At 24.4% G+C, this 15,332-nt stretch overlaps 2 protein-coding genes across 7 annotated transcripts in view; one reads left to right on the forward strand and one right to left on the reverse strand.

The window, feature by feature from the left end:
- LOC122507412 (vinculin) overlaps nucleotides 1-15,332 on the forward strand; it is a 44,311-nt gene that overhangs the window by 23,702 nt on the left and 5,277 nt on the right. For 2 of the 5 annotated variants that reach the window (XM_043620107.1, XM_043620108.1), the window contains 8 exons: nucleotides 303-394; nucleotides 470-563; nucleotides 2,615-2,659; nucleotides 3,132-3,248; nucleotides 5,102-5,173; nucleotides 7,761-7,885; nucleotides 11,108-11,347; nucleotides 11,435-11,525. In XM_043620107.1, the coding sequence (XP_043476042.1) occupies nucleotides 303-394; nucleotides 470-563; nucleotides 2,615-2,659; nucleotides 3,132-3,248; nucleotides 5,102-5,173; nucleotides 7,761-7,885; nucleotides 11,108-11,347; nucleotides 11,435-11,525 (876 nt within the window). The remainder of the gene's footprint in view (nucleotides 1-302; nucleotides 395-469; nucleotides 564-2,614; nucleotides 2,660-3,131; nucleotides 3,249-5,101; nucleotides 5,174-7,760; nucleotides 7,886-11,107; nucleotides 11,348-11,434; nucleotides 11,526-15,332) is intronic. The other 3 variants (XM_043620109.1, XM_043620110.1, XM_043620111.1) reach the window with 3 other exon arrangements.
- On the reverse strand, nucleotides 12,147-15,062 carry LOC122507413 (aldo-keto reductase family 1 member A1-B-like). Of its 2 annotated transcripts, none has more exons than XM_043620112.1 (5): nucleotides 14,953-15,062; nucleotides 14,710-14,815; nucleotides 14,385-14,573; nucleotides 13,801-14,157; nucleotides 12,147-12,772 (listed from the first exon to the last, which is right to left on the reverse strand). In XM_043620112.1, the coding sequence occupies exons 1-5, from the start codon at nucleotides 14,958-14,960 to the stop codon at nucleotides 12,305-12,307; spliced, it is 1,128 nt and encodes a 375-aa protein (XP_043476047.1). In that variant the 5' UTR covers nucleotides 14,961-15,062; the 3' UTR covers nucleotides 12,147-12,304. The 2 variants fall into 2 exon arrangements, with proteins under 2 accessions (XP_043476047.1, XP_043476048.1); XM_043620113.1 differs by having other exon boundaries at nucleotides 14,710-14,838; nucleotides 14,941-15,011.

Here is a 15,332-nt window from a genome sequence, read left to right on the forward strand (position 1 = left end):
GAATTAAATTTCTTTTATAAATATTTAAATTCTTTGATGAATAATAAAATGCGTTGTAGGAATTCAATTTGTTATCAGGATAAGAGAGAAGTAAATATTTTTGATGAAAATTAGGAAACAGTCAGGAAAATAAAATGTAGAATGGAATTTTTGTCAGTTTTGTGAAGTGTCTAAAACGAGTTTTTTGGTCGTCAAGTTTAATTTTTCGATTACTACTTTTTTTAGTTTGAAAGCTACTTTTTTAAAATTAATTATTATCGTGTGCCAAGTCTGCTTTTTTGACAATTTCTATTTTGTTTCAGCTGTTGCTCCGATGGTCCAGGACGCGAAAAAAGTGGCGATGAATACAAACGATGGCTCTGCAGTGTCCAAGTGGAGAGAGAGCAATCGCAACGTAAGAAGTTTTTCAAGTTCTTATGTAATTGTCACTATCGGTTTGCAATGAGTTTAATTATCGATTGCTTTTTAGCTCCTGGGAGCAGTTGGTCAAGTGCGAAAGGCCGTCACCGCCGACTCTGATGTCATTCTTCCTCCTGCCATATCTCAACTACACATTGGCGATGGTAAGTCTACTTTTATTAATTCTCTTATCCCTTTATTTTTAATCCCTTTTTTACACCATTTTCCACTAAGCGTAGATTTAGTAAATATTAAAAGTGAATTCAGTAAATTCATCAGGGATCGAAATTAAATGTTACTCATGCAAAATGGTTATCCATTTACAAAAAAGAATTTGAAAATTGAAAAATTTAACAATTTTATTTCTAGTAGTTATTTTGAAACTTTGGAGAATAATTTTCAAGTAACAATATCCTTGAGTTTTACTGAAAAAATTTTAGTTCCTAAAACGCAAAACGCTTAATGTCAAGATCACGCTTGTAGTTGGAAGGCAATACGCACTTAACCCCTTGATCCGTATATGGGCGGAAAAAAGTCGTGCTACCTTTGGGTCACGGCCCGTATTGTGATCACCGCAAAATAAAAGTACTAAAGATAATTCGATTTGAGTAACAAGTTTCGAACAAAAAACACAAACTGCAACAATCTTCACTTCCTTCAATCATCAACTGAAGATCGACTACAATTTTAAATATATTTTCAATTTCCATTCTGTTTCTCCTTTAAACACTCGATTTGTCGATAATCTTTCTTGAAGAATAAATCTATTCAGGAATATTTTCAAGACAATGAATTACGGTGATAAAAGAATAGTACGTTTGATCCTTTGATTAGAGATGATTTCCATTTTAGAACAGTTGCGGGCATATTTTTGAACAAAATTAAAAATTTTAAATTTCAACAGTGTAAATTACACTGTTCGACGTCAATGAATTTTTTTTCTGCCCTTGAATAATTATAAAACTGAAGTTACCAACGTTTAGTCGACGAAAATTTTTTCTTTCGCTAATTGTTTATTTTAATGTTAGAATTCCTATAAAAAAATTACAAAAAGAAAAAAGTAATTTCAAAAAAAAAAATTACAAAACATGAAAAAAGTAATTTCCATTTTCTTTCAATAATGATTTTATGAAATTCCAGAATTTTAGGAAAATCCGAGACAATAACTTCTTTTTTAATAAATACTTAAAATATTATTATTTTCCCATAAGATTTTAAAACATTCAAATCTTGTTAAATTCAATAACTTATAATAATTAAAGATGACTGAGTAATAAAATCATTATTTTACATTAAAAGAATATTGTTACTGTAACTTCTTCAAAATTATTTTCATCATTTCAATACAATTATTATTTTCTACAATTTTTAACTAAAATCAACTATTTTTAATGATTTTTAAAAAAGTTCTTTGAGAATTTTCAAATCCATTTGTTTACAATTCAATTTTACAAAAATTTCGATTATTTGGAATTTCTTCAATTAAATATATAACGGAAAAATAAAAACTTAAAAAAAGAATTAAATTAAACTTTTGAAAAAAAATAATTCTATACAGAATTTTCAGTTAAAACTATAAAAATTTTAAATTTTTAAATATTTTAATTTGAAAACTTTTCAAAATTCAATTATTTCTAAAAATTCATGCTTTTAAAATTCAATTAATTCGATTCGAAAATTGTATTAAAAATAATTGAAATTCTGCGAAGAGGTTTATTATTTAAAAAATTATTAAATTCTTAAAAAAAATTTTACTATTTAAGAAAATAATTTTTATTGATCATTTTTATTGCGAACTAATTTTCAAAAAATTTGTTAATTGGACCCACGAACAAGATTTTAGCTCCTTTTGTTTTTTATTTACATATTCAAAATAAAAGATAGTCAGAAACACGCTTTTTTATTTTTAACAACAATTTTCTAAAAAATTCGACGTGGCAGGGCATTTTCATTTGCAGATTTTTGTAATTTTTGTGATTTTCGTAATTTTTTAACAAAAAATGTGCCAAAATCTGTCGAATGTGACTAGAATTATTATTCAAGGGGCAAAATCAGTGTCGGACAGTGATTATAAAGAATTGTTATTTTATTAATTCGAAAATTAAATTTTTGTTCGAGATGAACATATTTGGAAATAAATCTGTCCGCAACTACAATATTCTCATAATCAGATGAAAATAAAATGAAAGTAAAAATAAACTGATATTTTTTACAGACCAACATGTAACAAGCAAACCTTGCAATTACTTCACAGAGAAAGGTATCTACTTTTTCACAAAAATAGATTTGCATGATAGCATTAGAGTTGACTTTTTATTCAATTTATACCCGTCTTTCAAAACTGGTGGTTTAATATAAATCTTGGGATAAATTCAGGTGTACCATCTGAACTTGATTAGTTTTTCTTCATTTACACTCCATACAATGTTATTAATAATTATACTTTCAAAAGGTTGTTATTTCCACTTTTCAATAATAAAAGTCTTAAGGGCGCATGTGAAATTTTCATGAATTTTTCTTCATATTCAATTAATGAATTTTTAATATTCTTAAATGTATATATTATTATTGTAAAGTGCACGTCTGTTTTATTTACTATTACAAAATGGTCTAGTCTTTATATTTTGCTATTCGCGTTTTTTTACTATCGTTAAAAAATAAAAATGTGTTTTCCCTATTGTTAGAATTGTTTTTCGTGAATTAATTAAAAAGAAAACTTGTTGAACCATTAGTTGGTGAACCTTTAAGGAATCAGCCCTCGCCCAGCACTTTACGTGTCATTTCTCCCACGGAGAACCATAAACCACTGCATCGACCTGTCAGTCCTCTTCCAAAATGGGCTCGAGGAGGTACACAATTAATTACAAAACTTGAAAATATCAATTCAAACCTGCCATTTGTCCAATTTACTTTTTTTGAGTAAATGTTTCTTTTTTATTTTATTGTTTGAAATCTTGTTTATGATAACTCGCCCTCACGAAAAATCTTACTTTTTTCTCTCTTTTTACGCAAAAGAGGGAAATTTCTATTTTATTAAAGTAAATGAAAAACTGTGATGTGCTCCCAAGAAAGGTACCTAAGAATTTTATTGCAAAAAAATTTGAGGTTATATTTATAATTTTTAGAGTAAAAATACAGAAAGAGAATCAATTTCTATTACAAATTATTGATATTAAAGTTTTCGTTATATCAAAAATATTCAATAAAAATTAATTTCAAATTTAAATAATTTAAAAGGAAATTTTAATCAAGATAAATCTGGCACAAACATAACCTAATATGATTCGTTTGCTTCTTAGGAGCACGTCAGAAATATAAGTTTTATTTATTTATTCATTTTTTAATGAGTTAAGGGGTGAAATTTAAACCTTTCGATGTTTAAATTGTTAAGGTGAGACAATTTTTTAAAAATTATTTAGGACCTAAATTTAATCTTTATTATTAAAATTAAAAAAATAGGGGAGATATTTATTTGCAGGTTGCCAAAAAAAAGAAAAAATTTGTTAATTATCATGAATTTATAATTTTATTAATATCCCAGGCCTCGGGTACCTATTATGACTTTTTCAACTTTTTTCGACTTTTTTCAAAAAATGAAACTTTTTTCGATTTATTTTCGAAAATTGTGATTTTTTCTAATTTTTTTCTAAATATTGCAACAAAATACTACATTTTCAGTATAAAATGCAAATTATTTCGATTTTTGTAGTGTTAAAAATAACTAGACATATCTGTCAAAGATTATTTCTAAATAATTTTTTAAAGTTAATTAAATTTTTAAAATATTAATTTAAAAAAATTTGAATGATTGAAATTTTGTAAAATTTAATTGAAATTAATTGATTTTTTTCAAGTATTATATTACAATTTTTGAAAATCAATTTTTAAAGAATTTTAATTCCAAATTTTAGAAATAATTGAATTCTCAAAAATTTTAATGAAAAATCTCCAAGTGTAAATTTAAAAATAAAAATTAATGAAAATTAGCTTCTCAAAATTTTATTAAAATATTTTTGAAATAAAGTAATTTTTAGAATTTTTTCCATTCTAATGTTTTAAAATTCAATTATTTTCAAAACTTTCAAATTATATATTTCAAATACAAAATATTGCGAAATGAAAATACCTAACATTTAAATATTTTAGAATTTTTTTTTAACATTTTGGGGAAAACAATTATGTTCAAAATTTTTTATTAAAGTTCTTTATAAAGAAAGAATGATTTTTAATTTTTAGAAATTATTAAATTTCAAAAGGTGTTAAATTTAAATTTTTCAAAATAAAATATTTAGGTATTGAATAAAGTTATTCAAGTTTTTGAATGATTTATTGAATTTGGAAATCAATGGGAGGTCAGGGAAATAGAAAATAAAATTTTTGTGACAGCACTGAATTTTTTTCGACTTTTTCGACTCTTTTTGTATTTTTAATCAAATAAAACGACTTTTTGTGCTTTAAAGTCGATCCGAGGCCTGATATCCTTTTGTGTTTATCGTAGGTACATAATTTCTTAAGAGACCGTAAAAATAAAAGAACGAAATGTTCTATCCGAACAAATTTTTATGGTAATTATTGAGAAAAACTTTGCATGCAAGTCACAAGTTTTCGTAAGGGTAGAGAAAAAAATACACTTTTCTTGTATTTAAAAATTATTTTTATTTTTAATTCGTTGCTTTGCTAATTTTTTTTTATATTTCGTCAGGAGATAATCCTGAACTCTTATACAACGATCTAGCTTCCGTGGATGAATTAGAAAAGTCAGACCGAGCTAGAGGTAATTTCACTACATCGTATTTTTTTATTTTTCTTGTTTATCATTTCGATGATTTTATGCGTATGTACACACTCTAGATGCATGTTTGTCTTGAAATCTATTATAAATGAGAATGAATGCCACCTCTCTTTATGTTTATTGTCTTGAAACATATTTTTCAATTTTTATTGTCACAACTTGGGAAGTATCACAATTTTCGATCTTTCACGTTATTGCTTTCTAAAGCATGTCAAATTCTATGGAGAAAATTTTTTATTTTCTTTTCAATATTTTGTCTGCGACAGAAAATTGAAATCGTAAGTATCTAATGCACGCAACAAATAATTAATAACATTGATAAACTAAACTTATTCTTAGTTTTGCATAATACTAAATATATATCGCTCTTGCTAAACAACATTTGTTAATTTTTTTACTATATAAAATTTGAGTATAATTATTTAAAAAATGAATTTTATATTGATAGAAAAATAATTACACTACCTGCGATGATTGTGCAAACGCTACTTTTTTATGAATATTAAATGACCGTAAACATGTAAAATATAATAACTAAATTTTTTTTTATTTTCAAGAAGCTGATAAAAGTTTGAAAAAATGACACCTAGACGACAAAAAAATATTAATTTTTCAATCAGATTTTTAGCAAACATTTTCAGTGATTTGCATAATTTCTTATTTATAACTTCCGAAAAAATTAATTTATTAATATCAAAATTCTTTACAGAAATTCAATTATTTTCAAAATTTTTTTAAAAAATTCTCGTCAATATTGCAATTATCTTTATAAATATCAAAATTCAATTATATTCAGGAATTTGAATAAAAATTATTGCAAAATTCAATTATTTTCATAAATAATAATATTCATCATAAGAATTCAATTGTTTTCAAAATTAATAAAATTCTTCGCAAAAGTTCAATTTATTATTTTCAAAAAATCTTAAAAAAAACTGTCAATATTTCAATTATCTTTATAAATAACAAAATTTTTCGTCAAAATTCAATTATTTTCAGGAATTTTAATAAAATTCATTTTAAAATTCAATTATTCATAAATAATAGTATTCATCACAAGAATTCAATTATTTTCAAGAACTTTAATAAAATTCAATTATTTTCAAAAATTTTAATAAAATTTATGACGAAATTTCAATTATTTTAAAAAAAATTTCTTAATTCAATAATTTGTTATCTACTATTTTTATAAAATTTACCAAAAAAATTCAATTATTTAAAAATAATTTTGATAAAAATTCTACACGAATATTTAATTATTTTCTAAAATGACAATTTCACAGGAATTCAATTACTAAAACTAGAGTTTGCATAATTATTTTTTAAAACAGTCAATTGTTCGAAACTTTTTTATGAAATTCTTCGTAATAATTCAATTATTTTCTTTTTCATAAATAATAAAACTTCTTGCAGAATTTCAATTATTTTTAATACAATTTTAATCAAATTCTTAGAAAAATGTAATTATTTTTAAAAATTTTATTAAAAATCGCCGAAAGAATTCAATTATTTTAAAAATTTTTTTAAATGATTCCAAGTTTTCATTTTCTAATGAAAATTTCATTGAAGAATTTCTGAATAATCGAATTCTCGTAAAATTGAATTGTAAACAAATAAATTTGAACATTCTCAAAAAAAACTTTGTAAAAAATTATTAAAAATAATTGATTTAAAAAAGAATTTTATTTAAAAATAATTGTAGAAAATAATAATTGAATAATTGAAATCATGAAAATAATTTTGAAGAAGTTATTGAATTTCAAAAGGTTTGAATTTTAAATTTTGAAAATCTTAATTCCCATGGAAAAGTAATAAATGATTAAATATTTATTTAAAAATAAAGTTATTGTTGTTTTCTTTTTGAGTATCTAATCATTTTTAGAGTGAATGTTTTTTTTGTTAAATATCTGATTGAAAAATTAACATTATTTTCAGAATTTTAACAGTTTTTTGCAAATAAAAGGGAAAAAATTTAAGATATTATTTTTTTCAAGTTCAAAGTTATTTAATAGAAAAAAGTAGGGGTGGCACAATATTAAGACCGGTAGTGTTTAAAAAATTCAAATAAGTGCAGCATAGAATTTTAATAAATTTGTTAAATTTTAGGGAAAACTTGAAAAAATTTGATAAAAGAATACACAAAAGCCAGTTTGTAGAATTATTAAAAATTATTCCAAAGTTCGTAAAAATTAAAAGAAAATTTGTACCTATTAACATTCTTTAAGTTTAAAATACATTTCTTCAAGTATCTTTTGTATTTTCAGAAATCTAATAATTTTCAAATCAATTTGTCTCATTTTGACAAGTTTTTCCTCTAAATTGAAAAATATTTATAAAATATTGTACTTTACTTGCTGAAATTTCTTATATTTTTTCTTAAAGTTTAGAGAATGTTTATTTATTTGAATGAAGTAAAATTAAAAATGTAAATTTAGAGAATTGAAAGACGCTTTGCTTCTCCCATTATTTGGCATTTAAAATTTTGAAAAAAGTTTTATGTATTTTGTCGAAAAAGTGAAGAGCTTGAAAAATGGTAAATAATTTTGCTTAATTATTTTATGTTGAATAGAAATGGCACCTCCACGTCCACCTCTGCCCAGTGGTGACATTCCACCTCCAAGACCACCACCACCAGAGACTGATGACGAAGATGAGATGTTTATGCATGCCCCTCAACCAAATCAACCAATTATGGTATTTATGTCGTCACAATTTTATCATTCAAAATTACTTTTCTTATCATTCGAATTTTTCTCATTCTATTTCTACTTTTCTCAAAAAGCTTTCAAATAAAGCACTAGTTTTAATTACTATTATAGTCCATCTTTAATTAAACTAAAAGAAAATATAGTTTCTGCTCATTACTCTGTCACTATTTTTCAAACTTTTCCATTAAAACCAAAAGAAAAGAAAGAAAGAAAATTTTCATAAAACATTAAAATTCAAATTTTAATTGAAACAAGGAAGGATTTTTTTACACAATGTTTTTTCTAGTATAAACAAATTTTTACTTGTGTTGATATTTTTCACAGTATAATAAAACTCATTTTCATTAGAGATAATTATAGAAAATTTCCATCTCCATCTACCTAAAATTATTATTTGCTTTTTTCTTATCCCCCAAAATAAACATTGGAGAAATTGATTTTAGAGAAACCATTTAGAATTTGCATTTAGAACGAAATTCACAGTAAAATGTAGTTTCTGCAGAATTTGTTTCTTCTTTGACTACTTGTTTCAATAAACTAATGTCATGTAATTCATAGCATGTAATTAAAAATTAGAAACCGCTACCGGGTGAAGTACATTCTCCTTTCTCATGGAGAATTTGTTTTACTTTGTTTTGGTTGTGAAATTTGTAAACATGTTTAAATATATTAAAAGTGCATCAAAATCTGTGTCAAAAAAAGGAAAATTAAATGAATCGATAAATATTTTTGTAATACATTTTTTATTTTATTTCAAATTTGGAATTTTTTTTCAGTGTTATTAAATCGCCGATAAAAATGCAAATTTAAAATTTCATTGAAACTTTGAAACATCAATGACAGATTTATTCATTACAATTAACAGGCTTCGCACTCGTTAATTAATAAAAAAAAGTATTGACTTTAAGACTGAAAACAAGTAGTAAATCAAATTATAAATTTGTTGTAAAATTCAATTATTTTCTAAATTTCCAGTTACAATTTATCAAAAATACGAGATTATATTTCAAAATAATGTTTAGAAGTGAAAAAATAAGATTTTTTTTAAATATAAAACGTAAGATTCGTTCAACGAATCTTGGCAAAATTTCCAATTGTTTCAATGTTTAACTTTATTTTCTGGAATTTTTACAATTAATTAATATTAAATTAAGGAATTAAATTAATTAATTTCAATTATTTTCTAGAATTTTTGATAAAATTCTTTTCTTTCAATTCTTATCAGAATTCAACAACGAGAATTTAATTATTCAAAAACAAAAAGAAATAATTAATAAAATATCAAATATTTTTTAAATTTTTTCGAGGAATTCAAATTAAATTTTTTTTATTTTTTGAGCAATTCCTGTAAAATTGTATTAAAAATAATGGCAATCCTGAGATGAATTTTATTGAAATTTTCAAAAATAATTGAATTCCTGAGAAGAATTTCATTATTTATAAAAAGAATTGAATTCTTACGAAGATTTTTACAAAGAAATTTTCGAATAATTGAAATTGTTTGAAAATTTTATGAAAATAGTAAATATTGAAAATCATTGAATTGCGAAAAGTTTTTGAAAATAATTAAATTTTACAAAGAAATCTATTAAAATTTTTGACAATAATTGAATGTGGTTCAATTATTAAATATTTTATTAAATTTTTTTTGAAAGTAATTGAATTCCTAAAAAGCATTTTATTATTTATGAAAATAATTGAATTCTTGCGAACGATTTTATTAGAATTTTTGAAAAGAATTGTATTTTCAAGAGGAAATTTATTAGTTTATAAATAATTGAATTCTTGAGATAAATATTGTTATTTATGGAAACAATTGAATTTTGTAAAGAATTTTATTAAAATCTAAAAGAATAATTAAATTATTTCAAAAAATGTAATTTTATAATAATAATTGAAACTGTTAATTTTTTTTTGAAGATATTTAGGTAGAATATTTAAAAAAATTTTAATAAAGAAATTCGTAAAATTAACTTTTTAAAAATATTTCTAAATAATTTTTGAAAGACAATATTTTTACAATTACATGCAATTAAAAAATGTCCAAAAATTAAAATTTGGTAAAATCTTTTAAAAAATAATTCAAATGTAGTAAAATCTTTGAAAAATAATTGAAATTTGATTAAATCTTTTTGAAATAATTGAGTTTTTTAAAAATATAAAAAAATAATCAAATTTTTGAAGAATTTTAATTATAAATGATTTCTCAAAAATTCTAAAATAGTAAATTTTTAAAAATTTGAATTTATTTTGTTCGAAGGTAATTGAATCTTAAAAAATTGTAATAAAACAATTCTAAGAATTAGTTTTTTATAAACATTGTAATGTAATTCGAAAATAATTGAAGAACTTTTGTATAATTAAAAAAATAATAATCAATTAAATTTTGCAAAGAATTTTTTTAAAAATGTTTCAAAATAATTGAATTTTCGGAAATAATTTTGTTATTTATCGACATAATTGAATTCTTTCGAAGAATTATTTATTTGAATAATTGAATTCTTGGGAAGAATTTTATTTAAATCTAAAAGAATAATTGAATTATTTCAAAAAAATGTTATTAAAATTGTAATTAAAATAATTGATTTTTTTTCGAACAATTGTATTAACATATTTGAAAATAATTAAATTCTTTTTTTAAGCAATTTTAGTAAAATTGTACCTATTAAAAAAAATATTTGAAATCCAGTGATGAATTTCATTATTTAAGAAAATAATTGAATTCTTGCGAACGATTTTATTAGAATTATTTAAAATAATTGAATTTCCAAGAAAAAATTTATTACTATTAAAAAGAAATGAATTCTTGTGATGAATATTGTTATTTATGAAAATAATTGAATTTTGGTTGAATTTTATCAATTTTTGTTAAAATAATTAAATTCTTTTGCGAAGTTTTATAAAAATACCAGATATTGAAAATTATTGCATTTGGAATATTTTTGAAAATAATTGAATCGTTTTAAAGAATTTGATTATAATTTTTTCGAATAGTTTTTTTATTTCCAATATTAACAAATTTAAAGTAGTGGAAATTAAAAAAAAAAGAAATAGTAGCTTTTAGTGGCTGAAATCTAAAAAAAATACCCAAATAGTAGCATAACGTAAAAAAAGTAGTAAATAGTAGGTTTTAGTAGATGAGTGCGAAGCCTGGAAAAGGCATTAAAAAATGAGTTTTTATTCATAAATGGTTATTTCCATTTTCCAGATGGCAGCTCATGGATTGCACCAAGAAGTGCGCCAGTGGTCAAGCAAAGATAACGAAATAATTGCGGCAGCTAAGAAGATGGCTATTTTGATGGGCAGATTGTCGGGATTGGTGCGAGGAGAAGGTGGAAATAAGCGCGACTTGATCGCTTGCGCCAAGGCTATTGCCGAAGCTTCTCAGGAGGTCACTCGTCTCGCCAAAGAACTCGCCAGAGAGTGTACTGACAAACGTATCAGAACGGTAAAATTTTTCTCAATTCTCTCTTCCATTTACCCAATGTATTGTAATTTTCCATGTTATTAACACTTTCTTTTCTATACATTGCAGAATTTACTCCAAGTTTGCGAACGCATTCCAACGATAGGAACACAGCTGAAGATATTGTCGACAGTCAAGGCCACGATGCTTGGAGCACAAGGTAATTATCTCCTATTTAAGATGACAGAATTCTTTTTTGTCTATAACTTGAAATATTCATTCTCAACATTCATTGAATGGTACTCTAACCTTGCGAGCATGTAAATAAACAAGTTTTTAATCGCCAAGAACAGATTAGGGTACAAAAATTCCAAGTTAAGAGTTCCAAACCCAAAGTTTTTAGGAAAGAAGTTCCAAAATCAAAAATTCTTTTTTTCAAATTATGAAAAATTGTTGAAATAAAATGTTCCAAATTTGGAATATTTTCCAGAATATAATTTTCGAAACTTGAAACGATATCTTGGATTATTTCAGCCATGTTTATTTTTATTTTAGGTTTTTAGGGCATGTCTATGCTGTATAATATGAAAGAAGTAAATTTATAGCTTATTTAATTAAAAGCCTGTGTCATTTAGATAATAATTTTATAAAAATTAATTATTTAAACAAATTTAAGCAATAAAAAATAAGATCAAAAACGTCAATTATGTGGGGGATTGAGTCGATTTCGGCGGGGAAAATAATGTGTATTTAGAAGATACGTTGCGCGCCATAACTGGAGCACGTGTATTCTATGGAAATGTGTCAATTATGTCGCGGAGCAATCTTTGTTCTTAAATAATTAAATTAAATAATAGTTTAAATATATTTCTTTACGTACAATTATATCGAGTAAGGTCGAAAATAACTTTTTCAAATAATTATATTATTCTAAAGTAGCAAATAATTATATTTTTCACAAAGTCGACATAATTGGAGCACCTGACACAATTGGCACACTTACTCAAAATATCCATCTTCTTCAATATAATATTCAATTTCATCTTCATTTTCGTCTTCAATTTCCTCTTCAGTTTTCTTGTTGATTTGAAATTGAAATTGAGGATGTTTCTCGATGCCTTTAAAGAAACTGACGAAATCCAGTACTCGACCATTTGGTCCTTTATTAAGAGCATCCAGTTCTTCTATATCTGAACATTCAAGTTCCCAATCAAAATAATCATCACTATTTTCGTAGAGTCTATCCTTATCATAACTTTTTGGAATCACTGACACTCCTTTTTGAATTAGAAACCTGAGTAAAACTCGGGCTGGAGTTTTATCATACTTGTCCGCTATCTTTTTAACTGTCGGATCGTTCATTGGATTAGAGAACTCTTCTGGTTTTCCGGTGAACTTGGCGAGACCTGGTGATCCAAGTGGACAACATGCCATTACTTTTATTCCCATCTCTCTATACTTATCGAGCTGCAATATTACATTTCATTATTAAATGTTTATGTAGATTTATACGTACCCAGCTGAAAAAATTCTTTAGAATTTCACTAGAATCATTCTATATGAATTCTAGTGAATATTCTACAGAATTTACTAATTCAAAAGAAAAAAGTCAGTCACTAAATCAAATTAGTAATAATTTTTACTAATTCAAATTTAGAGAGTAAGTAAAAAATTTACTCTCATTGAGGAAAACTAGTAAACAGAACTTACTCTATTACACTGGATTATAAATAACAATTATTTTGAATAATTAGTACCCTAAAAATGGACCTTGGAAAAAATTATTTTAGACCTTGAAAACCTTGAAAAGTCCTTGAATTTTTTTTAAAGAATCGCTGGACACCCAGATTGTACTTCTTCAAAATTATTTTCATCATTTCAATTCAATTATTATTTTTAAGAATTTTTAACTAAAATTCTTCTTTAAAATCAATTAATTTTCGAAAAAGTTCTTCAACAATTTTCAAAATCCATTTATTTACAATATATAGGTACAATTTTACAAATTTCAATTTTTCGTAAATTCTTCAATTAAATATATATTAGAAAATAAAAACTTCAAATAATATAAAAAAATTCAATTACACTTTTTCAACAAAATTAATTTCGAAATTCAATTACGTATTCAGGGTTGCCACAAATATTTATTTTCACTTTTCCCTGACTTTTCCCTGATTTCCAGACAAAATTCTCACTTTTTCTCTGACCCTAAAAAATATTCTGATTCACTCTAAAAAAGTATTAGATACTCAAAAAATTCATTTATTTAAATTAACAAATAAATAATTTATTAAATGTCTTTTACGGACTTGAATCAAATTTACGGACCTAGTTCGAGTCTGATAGTCACTAAAATTTAGTAGAATTCATGTAGAAATTCTATAGAATATTCACTAGTATTCATATAGAATTATTCTAGTGAAATTCTATAGAACTTTTTCAGCTGGGTATGTATTATAGTATAAAAGAAAGAATGGATATAGGTAGAAACGTACATGGTCTGCGTCTGGTTGGAAATAGGCGTGCATTTCCATTTGAATTACGGAAATGGGAATTCGTGACGCGCGATCGATTTCCATAACTTGTGAATATTCGAAATTTGACAGACCAATGGCTCGGACTTTTCCTAGGTCAACCTGTTTTTCCATTTCCCTCCAAGTAGCTATATTGTCAGTATTCATGTCCAATTTTACTTCTCCGTCCTCATTAGTCGGAATCAATTTTTCACCATCTTCCTCGAAAGTCCACGGCGCTTCAATTAAATAGAGATCCAAATAATCTAATTGTAAGTCTTTTAATGTTTGGTTCAAATGTTTCGCCACTCCACCAGGCCGGTTACCCGTAGGTGGTAACTAGATATTTTTAAATAAAAACAGTATTTAATTGTTAATTTTTACGCTGTTGATAAAAAATGTACCTAGATTTTCCAAGTTGGACGGTTCATTTGTTCAAAATTTTAATTTTACGAAATTTCGATTATTAAAAAATTCTTTAATTCAATAGATATTTTAACATTTATGAATTATATAATTTATTAATTACTAAAATTATAAAAGGTTATATCGAAATTGTAACATACCTTGCTCACTATGAAAATATCATCTCTTGTAATTGTTGTCCAGCTATTCATTGTCCATATTTGCCTTAAAGCTTTTCCAATTGCTTTTTCGTTCAAATGAGTTGGAGAACAGTCTATTAGTCTATATCCCATTGTTAAAGCTTCAACCACAGCCAATTCAACGTCTTTGTCGGAAAAAGGGGCAAAAGCCTATAAATAAATATATAAACTAATTCTGTTGATTCGGAGATCACGCAAAAACGGGTGAATCCATTCAGGAGGAGTTTTAATTAATGTATGAACAAAATAAGTATAACGACATGTAGTAAAAAATAAAATCACATACATTCCAAGTTCCCAATCCCACATTCGGAAATCTTGCTCCACTTCGTAATTCAGTTGAAATTAGATCTTCATCGTAATATTCAAATTCAACACCATTGATCATTTCGCTAAATTTGAATTAGTAAAAATGTTAACTAATTTGAATTAGTGACTGACTTTTTGCTTTTGAATTAGTAAAATTTACTAAAAAAAAGTTAGTCACTAATTCAAATTAGTTAACATTTTTATTAATTTAAATTTACACCTCATCATGATTGAAAGGTTTTTTAGAGGAACCCGAGGGAACCGCGACTTGGACTATGTAGGTACTAAGGTCAATTTTATAACTATGACTTAATAATAGTTTCTCAGGGTTTATATTGAAAAAGAAAATTATGCAATTTGTAGATACCTAATTGAGTCGTGTTAGATATTTCATTGTTTAAATGAACTGATGTGCAATCATTAATGTTGAAAGACTTTATGATATTTTAACTTCATTTTAATAATCCTAAACCTGGACATATATATTTGAAGAAAAATATTTCATAAAATAACTATTTTATTTTTGAAATAAATATTAATTAAAAACATTAAGATTACAATGTAGAAAATTACAAATAAATTAAATTTCTTATTGCAGCA

Source organism: Leptopilina heterotoma, unplaced genomic scaffold (assembly GCF_015476425.1).
Source record: "Leptopilina heterotoma isolate Lh14 unplaced genomic scaffold, ASM1547642v1 Lhet_47, whole genome shotgun sequence".
Classification (NCBI taxonomy): Eukaryota; Metazoa; Arthropoda; class Insecta; order Hymenoptera; family Figitidae; genus Leptopilina; species Leptopilina heterotoma.